Source organism: Protopterus annectens, chromosome 16.part0 (genome assembly GCF_019279795.1).
Source record: "Protopterus annectens isolate FY-2018-M chromosome 16.part0, PAN1.0, whole genome shotgun sequence".
Taxonomy (NCBI): Eukaryota; Metazoa; Chordata; order Ceratodontiformes; family Protopteridae; genus Protopterus; species Protopterus annectens.
In genome coordinates this window covers 153,735,132-153,756,228 of record NC_056750.1, presented here as the reverse complement: position 1 = coordinate 153,756,228, position 21,097 = coordinate 153,735,132, and the positions used below count along the sequence as shown (strand labels likewise).

At 35.7% G+C, this 21,097-nt stretch overlaps 1 protein-coding gene across 1 annotated transcript in view; it reads right to left on the bottom strand.

Annotated features, from left to right (window-relative positions):
- The window catches only part of LOC122790539 (vomeronasal type-2 receptor 26-like), a 109,362-nt gene that overhangs the window by 10,884 nt on the left and 77,381 nt on the right, over positions 1-21,097 (bottom strand). The window contains exon 4 of the mRNA XM_044058088.1: positions 2,423-2,546. Within this exon, the coding sequence (XP_043914023.1) occupies positions 2,423-2,546 (124 nt within the window). The remainder of the gene's footprint in view (positions 1-2,422; positions 2,547-21,097) is intronic.

Sequence of the window (21,097 nt, the reverse complement as noted above, 5' to 3'; positions counted from 1 at the left end):
ATCACTACTGACAACTCAGTTGACCCACATTTCACTACTAGCTCACATGTCTGAGACACTGGTAGGGTAGGAAGGGTAGACCCATTCAGGGGAGGGAGGATGGGAACTTGGGTGTATCCCTCATTCTACAGCTCCAGTGGAGCTTGGGGACTCAAGAAAATGTATTGTTGATGGGGGACAATGGCAGTGGTAAAGTCACTACAGAGGTGGGGCAATACACCAGCATGCACAGTTGTACTTCTGTCCCAAACAATAGCACACGTGTGTACAAGGGTAAGGTGAAGACTGATTTGGCATATAAAAACAACCCTGGCACCTGTGTAATGCTGCACCATGGTCTTCAATCTCCTTACCAGTCCTGGACATTGGCCAGTGTTAGAACAGGGTGGGTCATATAAAGAATGAGAACAAGGAGAGGATCTGGACAAGAGCTCATGGTCATTGGGGTGAGCTGATGGTCAGCTTTAAGCAGGAAAAATGACAGCAAAGAAAAATAAATAAGCAGATTAAAACTGGGGGGAGGGGGACAGCAGGGTAACCTTAGGGTCACATAGCAGTAGTGCAGTTAACACAAGAAATAGAAATATGAAAATCCCTAAACAAAATCTACTACTTGCAGAGTTGCTGTATTAACAATCCTGTCCTTGCCTAGTTCTACTGTGGCTACGATGAATCTTTTCCCCAGTGGGGAAAACTTTTAGAGATTGAAGTTGTGAGCATTTTGTTTTCCTTTTAGCTATTTCCTGTTAAGATTCATCTTAACTTGCTCCATTGTCAAGCTCAGCCTGTTTGAGACAAAGTTTATGTTACTTTGGCCTTGGCAAAAAGAGGTGGTAGAAACCTGTCAACAGACATTGAGGCAGGGAGATGTGATGATTAGGAATTTTAGGCAGATAGAACTGCATGATTTTGCTGTTGACTAATAAGTAAGGAAAAGAACTCCAGTAAACTCATACCTCTAGAACAGAATATCATGGGGACAAGGAAAACAAAACAAAACAAAAATATATGTACAGTCACATGCTTTTTTATATATATGTATCTATAGATGTGTATTTATCTGTAACTTTCTTTTCTTTCTACCTGTCATCTATAGCTAGGTAGATAGATAGATGATAGATTGATAGATAGATAGATAGATAGATAGATAGATAGATAGATAGATAGATAGATAGATCGATAGATGGAGATCTCTCTCTACATAGACAGATACAGGTATATGATATATATATATATATATATATATATATATATATATATATATATATATATATACATATATATATGGATCTACCTTAGTAGATCGACAAGTTAAAAAAGCGACAATGAATTCACCAACGCCAGAAGATCGCAAGTCACTTCACCGATGCCAGAAGATCGACAAGGCGGAAGACCGACAGAGGAAGACACCGACGCTGAGAACACTGCGATGGGGTAAGGATGTGTAAGTATGCAGTAGTGACGGACGATAGGGTGCGAGTAAGGTAAGGGTAGGGGTGGGATAAGTGAGTTAGGGTTAGGGCGCGGGTTAGGTAAGTAAGGTAAGTGTGCGATGTTGGTGGTCTGTAGGATAAGTGAGTTAGGGTTAGGTTAGGTAATGTTGGTGGTCTGTAGGGGTAGGGTGGGATAAGTGAGTTAGGGTTAGGCTGGTTAGGTGAGTGTGCGATAGTGACGGACCTTAGGGTAAGGGTTTGGGTTAGGGTTGTTGATAGTTGTGTATGTATGGGTTAGTGTTCGATTGTAAGGGATTGGTGTGCTTGTGTTGTGTGTGTGGGTTTTGGATAGGGGATTTGTTTTGTTTGTTGGTATGATGTGTCGGGTGTATGCGATGTCGTGTTTGTGCACTGTCGATCTTCTGGCGTCGGTGAAGTGATTTGCGATCTTCTGGCATCGGTGAATTCGTTTTCGCTTTTTTAACACAGTGCTTTTCATGATGTTTGTACTTAATTATCTGAAAGTATTTGTTAGACAACAAGGCACATATAACTAAAATCATTTTATTATTTCCATCTTAATATTTAAAATAAGCTAGAAGAAGCTTCTCCCCACATGATCCATCTGGCTTCTCAGGTACAGACCTTGTCTGTGAATGGTCTTACAAAAACTCATAGAAATATAAATATTACCAAGAATTACTTTAGAGGAGGCCATTGTAAAAAACACCATCTGCATTATTCCACCGAGTTTTACTGAGGGTTCATATTTCACAGTAAAAATCAATTTTAAAAGATGAAGTGCTCTGCACTAATAATGTCAGAAATTTACACACAGCTCACTTTTAAATCAAGTTTGGACAAAAAAACACAACTGAGATCATTTTGCTGACTGGGAACTCATAACATTGTATAAAATGTAGATATGTAATACATTTCAGATTTGGGGAATGCAACTAAAATGTATATATAGAGATGCAGTTAATTACCTGTTCCATTTGAAACTTCTCCCTCTGAACATGGTATACAGTCAAAACAGCAGGATGGCTGGCCTTGCTGTATGGCTTTTCTGTAACCCATAGTACAGCTTTCACTACAAACTGAAAGAGGAATCTAAAAAGAGTGGAAATATATCATTGATTTAATTGATCTTTTCTGCAATATGTAATTTAACTTTAATAGTCTTTGGATTTAACTACAGATGTAGGTCCATAATACTGATAAGTGAGGGGAAGTTACATATGATGTCAGTTTTATTTAAGAACTTCAGAATGCAAATGCAAGGCTTTCTCTGCAGAGCCATACAAGCAAGCCTTATTATTTGAAAAGATAGTTCAGTATGAAACATATTACACAGGGCTTCTTATTTACAATACTGATTCCGTATATCAAAACATTCGACATTACAATTTTCTTTTATATGGTTTATATATAAATATTATTAGTACATGAAGAAAAAAGCTATCTTGATATGTAGCTGTGTCTTGTTTTCATCTCCATTATATGTATATGTTTGTGGTTCAGCCAATGTATAATCCAAGTTTGCATAAATCTCCCAGGCCTAATTATCAGCCCTAACAAAGACGTACTTACGCAGTTATAATCCACAAGTCACCTTGAATGGGCTCTCAGTCACTGCTTCCACTGATTTCCCTCAGATGATTCTTCATTGAAGAATGTAACTTCCTAGTTTGATGCTTTTAGATAACTTCTTCTATAACCATTAGTTACCGATTAAGACCTTAATACCTACCTAGCTACAGCAAAGTGCTACCTATCTATCTATTCATGTGAATATTCCTGCACTCTACAGCACACATTTATTTCACATTACCCCTTTTTTTTTCCATAATAAATCTTTATTGTTATATTATTTTCAAACACAAATAAGAACAAAAATAACATATATTCACAAATCAAGCATTAACTAATATCACTAATAACCACACTCTATATACAATATTTACAAGAATGCTTCCATGTAATACAGTTAAATATAAAAAAGCATAAGAATAAATGCAAGTAATAGACAGTTGATTACTAAATTCTCTCCACACACATAAATAATTATTAATATTTCCAAGTTGAAAATACTATGCTAGTATAATATTAAAAATCTGTTCCCAAATTTTTGGATTATTAACATTTTTATTTTGTGGGTTTAATAGTAATTTATGAGCCACTATATGTTTTGTCGGTAGAACTCTAAAGTTCTGCCATGAAGTTTTAGATGGGTCTAACCAATTTGAAGCTATATAAAGCTTCATTAATAGAAAAATATTAATATATATAATAATTTGTGATTTAGGGATCTCTCTCGGGGGAATATGCAGAATCATAAATTTCCATGATAATGTTGTACTCTGGTAACCCACCTTTTGAAGTTGGATCTTAAGGGAATTCCAAAGTTTGAAAATACATTTACAACTCAAGAACATATGAAGAAGATCAGCTGGTTGATTCTTACAGTATGGACAAGTTGGTGATTTTTTGGGATTAAATTTATGCAGGGTAAGACATGTATAATATGCATTGTTCCAAATCATCAACTGGGTATATATTAATTTTTGAAGAGAAGTAGATTTGATGGTCAAGTCAATTGCTTTTAACATATTACTTCTATCTGTCAGTAAGATTTTCTCTTCCCAGTAGTTTGATAACAAAATTTTATTATGAAATTGAAATTCTTTAATTAATTGATTTGCTGTTGTGATATATTTAAGATCATGTTGGAGAGCTTGCCACAACAAAGAGCATCTATTAATAGCCTCTTCTTCCAGTTTAAAACTTTTAAAATAGCTTATAGTGAGTTCTCTAATTTGCCTCAGAATAACCAGATAATTTTTAGGTAAGTTAAGTTCTTGTCTTATTTGGTTGGCCGAACTGTCAAGATGTTTATATATATCAATCAAAGTTAGATTAACTATCAATGGAAACTTGTTGAGATCAATTAGTTGATTATTCAATTTTAAATTAGGATTCTTATGAAAGGGTTGAAAAACCATCATATGTTGAACCAAATCTAATAAATGAAATAAATTATGTAAAGAGAGTATGTTCGCTTTGATGTGTTCAATAATCCCATAGAATTTCAATGTATCCTTACCTAAAAAAAAGTATTGCTTTAGGATTGATATTTAACTTTAGAATATATTTATAATTCAGAACTACCCAAGGTGGTGTCCACTTAGTATTATTTATATCATAATTGGCAATTCTTAAAATTCTGTTAGAATTTACAATTAAATAATACATTTCAAAATTAGGTAATTCCAGTCCTCCTCTATTTTTTGGGGTCATTAATTTATCATAAGATATCCTGGTTTTCTTTGGTTCCCAAATGAATTTAGACAATTATTTATGAATCTGTTTAAAAAACGACTTTGAAAGTAATAAATTGGCTGACCTAAAAATATACAGTAATCGTGGTAATATGTTCATTTTGATAATTGAAACTTTTGCTAATATTGGCAGTCGTAAATTTTTCCATCTCCCAAAATCAGAAATTATTTGTTCCCAGATTGCTTTAATATTATTATTATACAAGTCTTTATTATTAGTAGAGAACTCAATACCTAGATATTTAATATTTTCTTTAAATGATACCTGTCCCACTAAGGGCAATAATGAAAAGGGTTTAGGTGTCTTTAAAGGGAAGATATTGTTTTTTTTTCAAGTTAATTTTATAATTAGACACTTTTGAGAACTCATTAACAGCCTTCAATAATTTTTCAGTATCTGATAATGGAGATGCACAATAAATGCTAAGATCGTCAGCAAAAGCTGCCATTAATATTTTAGTTCCATAAATTATTGGGACATTATGATAAACATTTTGTTTAATATATAAAAACAATGGTTCAAGATAGATATTAAATAATAAAGGGGACAAAGGGCAACCCTGGCATGTTCCAGTCTTAATCTGTATTCTTTTAGAGAAGTTTTTATTAATATACAATGTAGTATAGGGATTACTATATAATATTTGTAACATTTGGACAAACTCATGTGATATATTAAAATACGGTAAAAGATCAAACAAGAAATTTGTATCAACCCTATCAAAGGCTTTCTGGGCATCAATTATAAGGGCATAAATATTTAAATTATTTTGCTTAGCATGCTCTAACATAGTATGTAGTGTGAGTGTATTATCACTGGTTTGTCTACCTGCCATAAAACCAGTCTGTTCTTTAGAAATGATATGATTCATGATTCTCTTCAGTCTAGATGCTATAATAGAGGTTAGAATTTTCATGTCTACATTTATTAATGATATCGGTCTATAATTATCCGGATTTTGAGGATCTGTATTGGCTTTATGTATAAAAATAGTTTTTGAGGCATTAAGGTGTGGATCATTAATTTTATTCCTAATTATGTAGTTAAAAACAACTGAAAGTATCTTACCAAAAATATCTTTAAATTTTTTATAAAATTCCACTGTCAAGCCATCAGGACCTGGTGATTTATGTGATTTCATATGCTGAATTACATATACTATTTCTTCTTCAGATATTGGTTTAACCAAGTCATTTTGAATGTCCTCTCCTATTGTTGGAAACTTAATTGACTGTAGAAATTGTTCATAATTCCTGTTAGGGGTCATATCCTTTTGTCCAGCATAAATATTAGTGTATATTTTCTCAAAGATATTAAGAACCTCCTCAGTTTTAGAATATATTTTATTATTAAATTGTATTTCCAAAATCTGCACGATTGGTTTTGTTTGATTAATGATCCTAGCTAACGCTCTCGATGGTGTTTGAACATGACTGGCATACCTCACTAATGTCTTGTACTCTTGAAATGTTAATCTACTATTCTGAAGTAAAAAGAGATCCTTTTGACATTTACTCAGTTCCTTCTCTGTTTGCTCATTAAAATCTCTAATCAGTTCTTGATCAATTAATTTAATTTTTATTTCCAAAGTTTGAATATCTTTGTTTAATATCTTTTTATAATAAGATGCTTTTTGCAAAAGTGTCCCTCTTATTTGAGCTTTAACTGTTGCCCATTCAATATCTGGGGCAAATTGTTGTTTCCCTAAACCAATCAATAAGTCTTTCAGGTACTTTGTAATTTCCAGTATTATATCCTCCTTATTCAATAGATTTGAATTGAGACCAATTATAACCTCTTTGTCTCAAAGTATCTTTTACCCCCTTAGTAAAACTCAAAGAAATTTTAGAATGGTATGATATATAACAGGCATGTACCATAACTGTAGGTTCTAGATTGATCAATACTCTTGAAATCAGGAAGAAATCAATTCTGGACCACATTTTATGGCATGGGGAATAAAATGTAAAATTGCTTGTACTATTATCGTTATTCAGATAATGAAATGGATCATATAATTGAAAGTCTTCTTTAAGATCATTCAGTGCTAATAGAGCATGCTTGTTAAATGCTCTTTGTGGACAAGATCTATCCAACTTCGGATTCTGGTAGGTATTCCAATCACCTCCAACAATTACATAATATCTATCAAATTGTGTTAAAATTGAATATAGTGATGCTATAAATAGTTGTTGGTCATTACAGGGAGCATATATATTTAAAAGTAAAATAGGTTTATCAAATAAGGTAGACGAAAGAATAACATAGCACCACTGTCCATTTTATCTGTATTAGAATCTAATATCTTTTCCTTGTATTGATCTTTAATAATTATGGCTACCCCAGCACTATTTGACTTACCTTCAGATACTACTACTTCTCTAATCCATTTCTTTTTTTTAACATCACCCCATTGATCATTCATTAAATGCGTTTCTTGGAGTAGGATAAACCATGCCTTAGCCTGCAACAATACATATAACACCAGTTTTCTCTTCTTCAAGTTCTGGAGCCCTTTAACGTTCCATGAATCTACTTCACACATTTCAAAGATTCACTGTAAGATGAAAGTTTTGGAGAGAGAGCATGGAAAAAACAAAAAAACAGTAAATTCAAAACCATACATAATCTGGAAGCAATCCTTATATCCCGTCCTCAACCAGTGCATACCCACTCTAACCCTGGACCAGGAGATGAATAGGTCCTGTATAATATAAAATGACAAAGGGTTTAAAAGAAACAACAGATATAAAACACCACAATGTAAAATTTCACACATGTATCACAATTAAGACCTATAAAACCTAACTTCACTACGACAAAGCCTAAACTAAACATTCCCTAACAAACACTGCCATAAACTACATCTCTTTGTTTAATTACTGTTTAAACAAATCAAATTAAAAATGTAACAGTAGTACATGTAAAAAGAATAAAGTAAAAAAAAATAATGCATTTTCAATAGGTTACAATAATGCACTTTCACTATAATAATGCACTTTCAGTTGGATTAGCTATCTATACATAAACCACATGCATTAAAAGAGAGAAAGAAAAAAAATACATACTAATATATAACCCTATATAAAAGCAAATAGACAGCAAATTTATTAATATCCTTTGTTATACATTCACCTTATACTAGTTTCTTAATAAAGCAAGCTTCTAACTAAATAAAATAATGAAAATAACACAAGACATTAAAAACTATGCTGACAGGTTAAATAAACATTGCTAAATCCCTGCACCCTCTCTAAATAATATAACTACAAAATGTTGACTGAAAGTTAATAAATGAAGTTCTTAACAAGTTCCTATGTGCTTAAATTACTATAGAACAGTGTTATTTAATGTTAAATAAGCAAGAGAGTGTTTAAAACAGTTCTCTTCAGTTTTCCAAACCAGGAAGTCCTGTAAAATGCTCGCGACGGGGGACCACTTTTGCAGACGGACTCCCGGAAGTGCCACAACGAAATCTACACCCTCAACAGCATTTTAAGCACTTCCTGTCTTCCTCCTCATTGAAAACAGTTTGTAGAAGCCATAAAATGTCAGGAAACAAGTGCAGGAGATCAAGATAAGGAAAAGCAAACCGTTTTATTGCTCAGGAATAGGCCTAAGCTTCACAAATGCAAACAAAAGATTACCCATTCCTCAAAGCACAGTAAACATAGCAGCATGCCAGTCCCAGCAAAAGTTCAATTCTAGTCTCTGATGTAGGTAAAGCCTTGAAAATTTTAAGAAACAGATTTCTTGCCTCATTTTTGGTGGAAACAGAATGTTTAGTCCCATCCACTGGGAATATAAGCATATTAGGATATTTCATTTGAAACTTAATTTGTTTGTCAATAAGAAATTTGCAGTAAGGAGACAGAGACTGTCTAGCCTGTCTGATCTGTATAGGTAGATCCTGTGTCAGAGATATTTTATTGTTTTTCCACATAATATAGCCTCCACCTTGTTTTGCAGTAATAAGTATTCTATTTACATCTTGATAATTAAGCAGTTTAATATACACAGGTCTAGGAAATTTAGATGCTTGTACCTCTCTCAAAGCTCTGTGTGCTCTTTCCACGATGATTTGTTTCACAGTATCAGAATCATTTAAAAGCACTGCAAATATTTGTAGTATGGATGGAATCAGTTCATTATACTGAATGGATTCAGGAATCCCTCTGACAATGATATTGTTTCTCCTGGATCTTGCTTCTAGGTCTGTAAGCTTACTTTGTATAGCCTGTATATCCACATCATGCAGATTAGTTTTTTTTCCAGTAAAACTAATTTGTCCTCAGTATCAGAAATTTGAGCCTCCATCTTATCCGTTCTTTCCAGCAACTGAGTACATGAAATTCCAAATGATTGTATTTGACAAGTCAGTTCTTTTAAAGCTTCTTGTATAGGCAGAAGTGCAGTTTTGATATCCTCCATATTTAAAGCTTGATCAGCTTTAGTTATAGTCCCTAGTTTCTGTTGTTCCCGTGCTTTAGTAATTTTTTGTCGTTTAGTAGTCACATCTTTTTCTGGTGATTGCAATTCCAATAATTTTGTTTTAGTCGTAGTTATATCCATGCTTTTGTCTTCTTTTGACATCTTATTGGAACATAAAAAGTTGCAATATAAAAAGCACACGGTTCCTTTGTGTATTCCTCTCTGCAGAGCTAGCTAATCTGTTGTAATCCAATGAAATATACTCCTTTTTTCCAGTTTTTCTTCTCAATCCGGGATAAATAAGTGTAGTTAGAGTAAGTTTATCGACATTTTGATGTTGAAAACTTTGTAGTATCCACTCAGGGTTTTGATTTCCTCAGGTTAAATGGAGAGCTGCAGTTCAGCAGTGTTCACAGAAAGGCAGCCATCTTTGAATCTACATTACCCCTTTTTAATAACAACACGTTATGACTATACCTTTCCCAGCACAAACCAGGAATTTTAAAATCATAGCAAATTGTAGGCCATTGAAAATATATCAGCATTCCTACTGTCTAGGCTTGGCATGTGGAGCTCTACATAATGAATGGAATGCTTGAATAATGCTTAAATGCCACACCTTTGCATTGCCATTAATTTGTTTACTTAACTATTGCAAACAGGTAAGATCCAAACCGAACTGCCTACCAAACTAATTGCATTTGAAGATAGGCATGGCCCACTTTGTTGTTAGATAGTGTCTTCTAAGAGATGAGTATCTCCTTTCTGTTTTGCTGATACTCTTTGGACCAGAGATGAGCTTCACCTTGAATGTCTTGGAATAGCACTGACTCCAAACATTCCTAGGATGTACTCATATATAAGTTAAACTCTTTAGTAAATTCAATAGATACTAATGCAGACTCAAAACAAAATATGCTTTTGAGTTCAGTAAATATTCTGACTGTCTTAAGAGACCATTTCACCTTGACAGGAGTTTTTCTTTTTTTGGGGTCTGTTAAATGACAAGCAATAGTCAGAAAACTGGACACAAACATTCTGTAGTATCCAGGTAGTCCAAGAAAAACCTTCACCTGCCTCTTAGTACAGTGCACAAGACAGTTTGTTATGGCCTCTATCTTTTCCGTTGTGGTATAACCACCTCTCTTCCTGTAAGAGACTCTGGGTTTTTGGCTTCCACTATACCCAGTTCACTTTTCCTAGTATATACAGTGAAGACTGGCTGCCTTATGGTTCTTATACAGTTTACAATTTAGATTGATTCCAGTCCTCTGAATGAAGGACCAATTCATCCAGGTATGCCACAACATAACTGAGTATGAGTTTTCAGTGTTTTAAACACCAGCCTCTAACAGGTGGCCAGAGCTTCAAGTAGACTACATGGCAAGACTGTGTACTGAAATGACCCATGTGTGGTTACAGAGGCCATTTTATTTTTGGCAGAGGGGGTAAGTGGCATTTGTCAGTATCCCTTTGTTTTATCCAGTGCTGTCGGGTATCTGGCTTTTCCTAGGTTCTCTATTAACTCATCAATTCTGTGCAGGAGAGATCTATCAAGCTTTGAAATGCTATTGAACTTCCTAAAGTCATTACAGAATAAGCTATATATATATATATGATTTAGGGACTAACTCTACTGAGGTGCTATAGTCACCCCGTGGATTTTCAGTAATGCTTAATTTAAGCAATGTTTTTACTTCCTTTCATGCTAAGGTTTTTGTGACTTTGGTACTCTGTAAGGCCTCAGTCTAACTTTTCTTTCAGGCATCAACTCTGTGTTATGTCCTCTCAGATTTACACTTACAGGCATATCTGAAGGTTTACACTTACAGGCATATCTGAAAACACTTCTATGCCAACTCCTTGTACTGGTTTTGCTTTTGGAGCTCTTAAGGAGTGTCACTGGATTTCTCTCACCTATCCTTATATCCTAGGTTTGTAACAGGTTGCCACTCTTTCTTTCTCTCTCTGTTTCTTTCTTGTTAAGTTTATCAGACTGGCATACACAGTATTCATGAACTCACCTTTCTCTCATAAGAGAATATAGCAATAACTGACAAAGTGGGTGTGGTATATTGAAGATTTACCCATGGTTGCTGCGGTTTAATCATGAGGGTGATCCCGAGTGATTAAACAAATTCAACCATGTGTAAATCTTCAATGTACCACACCACAGAGTCAGTTATTGGTATTATACAATGACATTATTTAAGAAAAAAATTTACTTACTTTTCTTAAATAATCCCCCAGATTTAATAAAATCTGTGTAGGTATAGTGTAGAGCCTACATGGAATGTTGCCGTGTCTGTGTACACAGTTCCCACTTGGTAGCACCCCATGCATATTATTCATGATGTGTTGCTGAGTGAGAACTGTGGAAAATGGTTATTGAAGCAGTGTAGGGAGTGTGATGCTAACTGTGTCTGCAGATGAGTAACACACTCCCTGTACTGTCCAATTATATTATATCAATGTAATTTAATATATTTTTAAAGCAGATTTGCACAAAGTGGCATGGAGCGCAGCAATTGACACATGCTAGATATCTAAAAATAGAAACCGGATGCATTTAATTACTTATAAAAAAGTCAGGTATAAGCATAAGCATACCTTAGTGGGTTTGCATGGTGCAGCATGGTACTCAGCAGTGCTTAAAGGTAACATAGAGGTATATGTAAAGGTATAGCTAAATTCCACATATCCATGTAGCCAAATAGGTAGAGTTATGACTTCATATGCAGTAGGTGCAGGGTTTCAATACATGGAAGGGAAAGTAAGCATTTATTTTCAAAATACAAATTATGGTAATTATTTTTAAATCCTGGCCTGCTGCACTCAACTAAGCACTGCTAAGACCTTCTAAGCACTGAATAAACAAAATATGTTTATGCACAGATTGGCATCTCCTGGCACCACTTGGCTGATTTGTGCATGGCTAAGCACTTCTTGGCTGAGCTGAAATGGTTTGTGCAGTGCTTAGTGATGCACCACATTTTTAAATATTGCCCAATGTCATTTAAGGGTGGAACAACAGGCTATATTAAGCTGACTAGGTGGGAATATGCCATAATCTGTTGGAGTTTGAACTGTGCAGTGACTATGGCTGGCGTTGGAGAGGGTGTATGCTTCAGGGCACAGCAATGAGACATTCAGGAGTCCTGAGTCATGGTTGGACTCCTGGTGTTGCTGCAAGGAGGGTTCTAGGGTTCAGAGTGCAAGGTGGAGGTCTGGCACCAGCTGGCACATGAGCTCATCAGTGAGGCAGGTATCCCCCACACAGGAGAGCAGGTCTGTCACCACTATAATGACCTGAAACATCAGATGGGGTATCTCTTGGACACCTGGGTCCAAGATGCTCAGACAGGGAATGCCCCACAAATTTGTAAATAATTTTACCATTGTTTCACTAATACCTGATCTGAATGTCTGATAGACTGGTATGCATAATGGTGTGCTTCTCTCCCTAAAGCTGCATATGAGAGCGCTCACAACTTTGAGGGGCATGCCGGGCACTTGGCCGGGTTGTGCCATGAGTGTGGTGAGTAAAGATGTATTTTACAATCTATATTCAAATAAGCAAGACCGAGTAAATATTAACTGCCATTAGATATATACAGCAAAGATTGTGTTGCAATGAATGTGGACATAGACCTGTACTACAATAAGTGACTAATACCAACTGTAGTGCAATAAGCAGGGAAGACTAAAGCATTATCTGTGATAAAATAAATGCAATAAAGTTTCTAATGCAATAACTGTGGAATAACAACTATATTGCAACACCTGCATTGCAACAACTGTTCTGCAATAAAACATTGAAACTATACCAGGAACTGCATGAAGGTACCTCTAATAAAGCTGTGTTGTGCAATATGCATGGAATTTGGGCTGTTTTGCATTAAATCTATTATGACAACTGTTCTGTCATAAAAACATGAAACAATACCATTACCTGCCTCAAGGTATATCTAATAAAGAGTGTTGTGCAATAAGTGTAAATTCAGAGCTGTTTTCCATGAAATTAATCATGACACCTGTTCTACAATAACACATGAAGCAATAATAATGACACCCAAGGTATATTGTGTATATCAGGATTGTTTTGTTTTAACCACTGCATTTCAGCCATATGCATTCAGGCTCTTAGGTATGGTGCTGCAGGCAAGTATAACAGTGTAATAGCTGTAGACTACAAATATACTGCCTGCAAATGTATATGGGTAAGGTAGCCACAATGTATAGGTTACCTTGTATCTCTGTCATGCTTGAATTTCATGCATGTGTGTTCAACTGTCACTGCAGTCTAGTATAAAACAGTAGTGCTATTAACAAGTCATATATTTGTTCCAGGTGAGCTCTAGGCAAATAACAGTCAGTAAGTAAGCAGCAGTGCCTCATTAGCTCAGTTTGTTAAATGCTCTGTATGAAGTAAACTTTGCCACACACAGACCAGGGTTCAAATCCAGTGATATAAAGCACTATATATTACAGTATCAGTCATGTAATGATTACAGATTTTCTCTCCACAGGAATTACAGGTAAATAGGTGAGTTATCCCGCATTATGAGTAAATAATTGTGTGCTTAGGTGTCACAGACTGTTAAAATCATTATCAGGTATGTGAATATATAGCATAAAATAAAGGAAATAAATATAATAATAAAATAAAAGAAATAAAATGTGTAATCATTGGTATGGCTGTATGGCTGGAGTGTCTGTTAAAGGTTGCTGCAGCCAATTAATATATTCGATGCAGATGTCCTCTGCAGTCACTGCTATTGGATTCTATTCCCATGCCTGTCAAGCTAGGCATGATAGTTGTATAGTTTTTGTACTATACACATACATGTCTCTCAAGTGTCACACTGTCACGTAATGTAATTAGTAGTGTCTAATCCCTCTGTCACACATTTATCATCACCATGATTATCTAACCAGGAATGTATCACTACATTAGCCCACAGTATACCTTGGTAGTCATATAGGTCCACCTGATGTGCAAGTGTTCTGTGTAGTTTAGCACCCGCAGTTGTTATGGATTGGCCCATACTGACCCATGCGGATAGCTTGAGAGCTAAGCACATGCTACAGCAGCTATAGTCCACTTGTAAACATAAAGAAAGGACAGACCTATAAAGTAGATAGCAGTACTGTTCTCCATGAAATAGACTATAATGGTATTAATGGACTGTTTATTTCTCTCTCTCTCTCTCCACACCCCTTATCTTCATTTATTTATTATTGTTATCCATTGGTTATGGTTTACTATTAACATCTGTTGTTACATTAAAATTTATTTTGGGGCATGTGTTTTATTATTGTTATGTACTATAATGGTTGCATATTAACATATTTTGTTGAAGTACCTATGTTGTTCACCTTATGCAGTAACTGTTACTGGCATGCTGTTAATATACTGACCGTTATGTTATTTATTGTTGTGTTCCATATAATATGCATTGAAATGTAATTGGGTTATTTCCAATGTTCTAACATGCTGTTATTACTAATAAAATGTTTTGTTCATAACACGTTGTTATACCTCCAACACCACAGCATGACAGGGTAGGCCAGTTCCTGCTGATCTGCCTACCCTATCTCAGCCAGCTGTGGCACTGGGTCCTGGCATGTCTAGGACCCAGGCTGGTGGTGACCCTCTGCTAGCCCTGCACCACCTTCAGGTGGAACCGCCTCAGGGGATGGGGCCCAACCCCCCCAGGGAGTGGTGGCTGAGGAGCAGCAGTCACCAAAGATCAACTACTGGCCATGGTGTGCAGGATTGTTCATAGGAGCTATGCACATTGCCTGTGCTGGATTGAGGGAAATTCAACAACCTGGTGAGGCCAGGTAGCCCTACAGCCCATCCTCCAGCACAGCCACCTTTTGGACAGTGAAGGAGCAGTGTCAACTACCCATGGGTGAGGATATAAGTCATGCTGCTGCCATCTGGAGGCACATGAATCTCAGATTCCACAACACCCCCCCCCATCCAAGGTGTTTAACCTCCTCATGTGTCACACACTGCCCCTGTCTGCTATCGTGTCTCTCTTGTCTGTCTGTGATTGCATTCTCTCCAACCAAATTACCTCCCCACATGTGCCTACTTCCCTTCCCCCAATATTCCACTCTCTCCTTATATAAAAAAGGGCCCCATCCCCAAAAATATTACCCCATACATAGCTCTCCATTTTGCACATGTCCACTGGATACAATTGGCTTGGCAACACATTTATGTTGAGCTCACCCCTCTCTCTGGGGTTTGAGAATCCAAATTCAACTACAAAATCTGTCAAAATGCACAGCTGTTGCTGTACAAGAAGTGGAAAGCTATGGGTCTTTCCTATGCATCCTTACCTGCCTTTCATTATGTTTTTCCCTCCTGCTTGCTCCAATTTCCTGTTAAAGTTATACTACACTATTCAGGTAGTCAGTACCTTTACTCAGTGAAGACACTGAGACAGTTCTCCTGTTACGATATGCATTTACTGCACACTAGGTTTACATCTAGCTTAACAATGAAAGGTATATACATCAAAAGCGTACTTCAGTTAGAATAATCAAAGTCTCTGATACAAAAGAAAAAGTCCCAAACTTTATAGCATCTTTCTTGTCTGCATCATCAGTTTTGAGAATTTGCCAGAATAATAAGTCTTTCCTTTCAAGCTGGTATGCTGACAGTTTGTTTTCCATATCTTAAACATTCTGTTCCTGAAGAATAACTCCTTTTGTCATTGGCCTATCTTGCGTGTCATATTGACGAGACACAGCTGCATACAAGAGTTTGTCTTGACCTGCTTGTAGATAATAAATTTCACAAGCTGCATAGTTTGTAAGAGATAAAATATTTTACTTCTGATTCTTAACAATGAATGCCAAGCTTTATGTTTTTGCCAAGTTAGTTAGCTGAGCTCAAAAAGCTGAGCGCACTGTACACACTGAAATGCAGAACATTTATTTTACATTTTCATAAAAAATCCACTGAAATCCATTTTAACCTGTTCTTTTACTATCACAATTCCTACTTTTTATTCAAAAAGCAGAGAATGACTGTTCATTTTCAAATTTTTTTCTTTAATGGTACACATTGAAACTTTTTCCAGTTTATTCAGGTTAACCATCATGATTTGCTGAACTGTAAGTTTTTCGCAAATTACAACTTAGACAGAAATTCCAGATAGTTAGTATGACTATAATGCCTAACACTACTAATACAGAATGTATCAACCAATTTAACAATTTTTTCCCAAATTTTGACCAACCAGTAAGGATATCCCACCAATTGTGAGCAGTTTTTTTTTTTTTTTTTTGGTCTTTTTAGCCAAACTATGTAGTTTATCTTTTGCAATGATACTTAATGCCTCATAATGCAGAATACTTTTATTTCTTTTTTTCAAATACTCTCTGAGAATTTTAGTATTGTTCATTATGTTTTTTTAAATTATCCAAAGATACAGATATAATGGGAAGATGTATTAAGTCATAATTCCACTTCTTGGAAATATTTACTTCTATGGGTTCAATAAACACATAGCTCTTATTATGCCATGTAAGGAAATCAACACGTGATAAACATCCTACAAAAGGTCATTTTAAATTATGACCTACATCTTGATCTGTAACCAGACAAATATACCGAGGAGCCACTTCTATAAACATTTGAAAAGAAGAAGGCATAATACTCCATGTACATAAATTAACAGAATGCTGCAATAAGCATGGTTCATAGACAGGCAAATGCTGTCCACAAATTAGTCCATTTTGAGTCTGTGTACAATACTCGATTTTATGTGTTTTTCCTCTCATATCTGTATAATTACCTTCAAATTGTGGCAACCAATACTCATACACTTCTGGTAGGAGAAATATCATAGGTAATACAGTAAATTGACACAAAATAGTGGTATCAGTAACATTATAATGCATAACCTTTCCTGTGGAGTACAGTATGTTACTTCAGTAAATAGCTTAATCTAATTTGTATCAGGTATCCATTTGTTAAACAATTGTCGCCAAACACTTTGAGTTTGTAACATAAGTTCACTTTGTACTCTATTTTTCTGAATTTCCACATACAAAGATTGCATAGTACATTTTGTCCAATTTACAAAAATTGTAATGTTACCATCAAATTTCAACTGATGTAGCTGCATAGCATCAGAATTGTCTAAAAACTGCTGCTGATAATTCATATTGTGCAGGTGTGTCTTCATTATTTCTAGATTCCAAGATGCTTGTAAATGCACAATCTGAGAGATATTTTCCCCCACTACTTTTAAACGGTTAGAATTTTAATGTCAGCTGCAGTAAGAGCCCCCATTCCAGTGCCTAGGCTTCCTAGCAGGCTATCATATCATGCCCTTTTATATCGGCACCTGTCTATATCTGGGAATGTGATATTAAAAGGTACCACAACCTTTTCATACTGTCTGCCTACCATTTTACAGGTAGAAGGGATTTTAACCAAATGGTCTGTATGAACAGAGGTAGGTTTACCTGTTAATATTGATAGAACATATGGCCAATGCATGTGGCCTGTAATGACTGTGACATTAGTACATGTTACAAAAACTCCAGTAGTAAAATTTAGTTGTATTTTTGTATTATTGGGAGGAATACTAATTCCCTGAATACTGTGATTACCACACTTCTTCACATAGGTGAAGATTAGCTATTGTATTGATAGTGGATATTTCTTTGAATTTTCTCCTTTTCCCAAATAAAATATAGAGAATTGACAACATTTAATAGAAACTTTGGAATTAAATTTAAGGGTTACTTTAGGACTATTTGGTCGAATATAATGATGACCTTCAACCATGGACCAAAAGGTAACGTTACTGGGAACTATTATATGCCCAAAGGTGCAATTAGCATTAGATGGACAAGAGAAGTTGTCCTGCTGTCTTTGCCCACAAAAATATTTATCTCTGAGCATTCACACCAACTAGCTTTAGAGTATTATTGTCATTGTTTATTTTTCAAACTTGCATTTCTCCTGTTTGACACTCTACCCCAAGGGCTCCAATGAGTACAGTCAGTACAATAACAAACAGACTCTTCATTATGTACAATAATACAATAATATGACTTTTCCACTTAAGTGGTATTAATCTGAAAAGTTGTTTCGATAGATGCTTTTTTAACTATTTCAGACTTGACATTTGCCGTGAGTCTACAAAAAAAAAAAAAAAAAAACATAAAACATGAAGTCACTTAATGACTTTTAACTGATCTCTATGAACAAGAATTATTTTGCTCTTTTTCTCTCCTTTAACTTTGTACACTAGAGGTCCTAAATGAGCAATTATTTCAAAAGGTCCTTGCCAGTTACTATCCCATGGACTGTCCATCTGGAATGTCTTGATTAATACCTGTGTCCCAGAGGGAAAGTTTTCTTCTGGCATAACAGGATCCTTTGACCGTAATTTGAATGCTTGCATTTCTGATAGGCTTTGACACAATTCAGAAATATATATTAACAATTGTGGATGCTGTGCAATTTCTAATAATGGTCTGTTTGTATTAACAGTAGGATCCAATGGCAGTTGTACAGGCATTTTTCTACCTGTCATGACTTCAAAAGGTGAGATCCCTGTTTTACTGTGTGGAGTTGCTCTGACACCCAGCAAGATTACAGGCAAATGTTTTACCCAATTTATGCCCTTTTCCAGGCAGGCTTCCTTAAGAGTCCTATTAATTCTTTCAACTATCCCATTAGACTCGGGATGGTAAGGAACATGAAATTGTTGCTGGATACCAAGCAAATCACACAAAGCTTTCATCAGTTTACTGACAAATTGTGGCTCATTATCAGATTCGATAACTTGTGGCCATCCCCAATGACAAAAAATGCTTTTCCATAAGACATCTGCTGTAGCCTTAGCTGTCATTGTTTTTGTAGGAATTGCATTCTACCTATTTTGAAAAAAAACATCACCTATCACTAGAAGATACCTGCACCCATGTATAGCTAGGGGTAATGGACCTGCAAAGTCAATTTGGATGGCATACCTAGGTCCATCCACTGGAGTTACCCTTAGTAACTGTATTTTTTCAATTAAGCATTAACCTGCAGACATATTAAGCATTCAGCACGTACTAAATCACAGATTTTCTTTAACTGTGGATGCCAGTACTTGTTTTTTTACAATAGGCCATAACTTTTTTGCACCCAAATGTCCCAATACCTGATGATTAAATTTCACTATCATGCCTATTGGTACAGCATACAAGGAAGACTAGAACCATCTTCAAAACATTTTGCATAACATTGCCCTGGGCATCCTCCTAAAAGAGTACATTTTTCTAACTCTTCATGCAGTCCAAACTTAGTTTGGATCTGCAATAAATCATGTTGCGAATTCTGAACTGAAAATGTCTATATGGCATGTACTGCACTGGTTTTATTTGGTACACTAGAAAGGTGTTCGGTAGGATACAATTGCATTCCTTCCTTTGCTGCCTTTTTTGCCATCTGATCAGCATAGTTATGTAACTGAAAAATTTTATTTGTAGCTTTCTGATGACCTTTTACTTTTAAGATACTGTAGCAACCCATAAGGGACTGACTACGAACCAAATCCCAAGTAGTCTGTAACACAGAAGCATGCTTGAGTGGTTTGCCCATGTTATCAACAAACCCTATCCTTGCCCATGTAGACATATGCAGCTGTAGAGAATTAAGTACATATGCACTGTCTAAAAAAATATTGATAGGTGGAAAATGCTGTAACACATAAAGAACTGCTTCCAATTCAGCTCGCTGAGCAGACATATGTCCCAATATCTGAATCAGAGTTGGCTGTCCCATAGAAGGGTTTTCTGGTACTACTGCAAATCCAGTCCGATATTGTCCATTGTCACAAAATCGAACACTGTCAACAAAGATGGATGGCCTGTCTTCCTGAAAATCAGGAGACAGAATGTGTTTTTCTGGATTTGAAATGTGCCTAATGCATTCGTGTCATTTTTCTTCATATCCCATAAAGTTAGATAAGCAATACTTATCTCCTGCTTTTATTTTAACTTGCTTGACACTAAATAATGCCAAATATTTTGCAAACACTGCTTGACTGACGTCATCAATCAGTTTATTTAGCTGAGTCTAATTTACCAAAGCCTGTATGGCAAAATGTGGCATCTGTACTGTAATGTGCTTGGAGAAACCTGTTAGGTATTCAGTTTGTTTTAAACTCCAGTAAATGGCCAAAAGTTGCTGAATGCATAGGTGATATCCCCACTCAACATGTGTCATCTTCCTACTGAAAAATGTAATGGGGCATAAAGTCTTTTCCATTTTAGAATCAGAGCCCTGAGACCACATCTGTAAAAGCACAACAGAGAGTGTGTTGGGTCCAGCTGCTGCCTGTAACACAAAAGAACATGTTAGACTTGGAGCTACTAATTCTGTAGCCTTGGCCAATGCTGCCTTTAAATCACAGAAAGCCGTATTTTCCTTTGGTCCCCACTCCAGAAAGGGTAATTCTTTCTGGCAAGAAAGCATGTCATACAGAGGAACTGCCATGCTGGCATAATCCTCTATAAATTCTTGATTATAATTCATAATACCCAGAAATCTATGCAAATTCCGAATGGTAACCGGTTTATCCATTTGCAAAATTCCCTGCACCCTCTCCGAACAAGGAGTATTTTTATTTTATTTTTTTATTTTATTTAACATTTGTTGACCGGGAAAGTCCGACTAGGTTCCACAGATCCTGCTTTCAGCGGAGGCCCGGGGAGAAATGCTCCAGACGCATGTCTTTAGAATATGCTCGGAAGGATGTAAAATAGTACCTAGAAATTTTACTTCAGATGACATGAATTGTACCTTTTCATTTTTAACCTTAAACTCTGCCTCCTGCAGTTTTTGAAGGACCTGTGCCACTTTA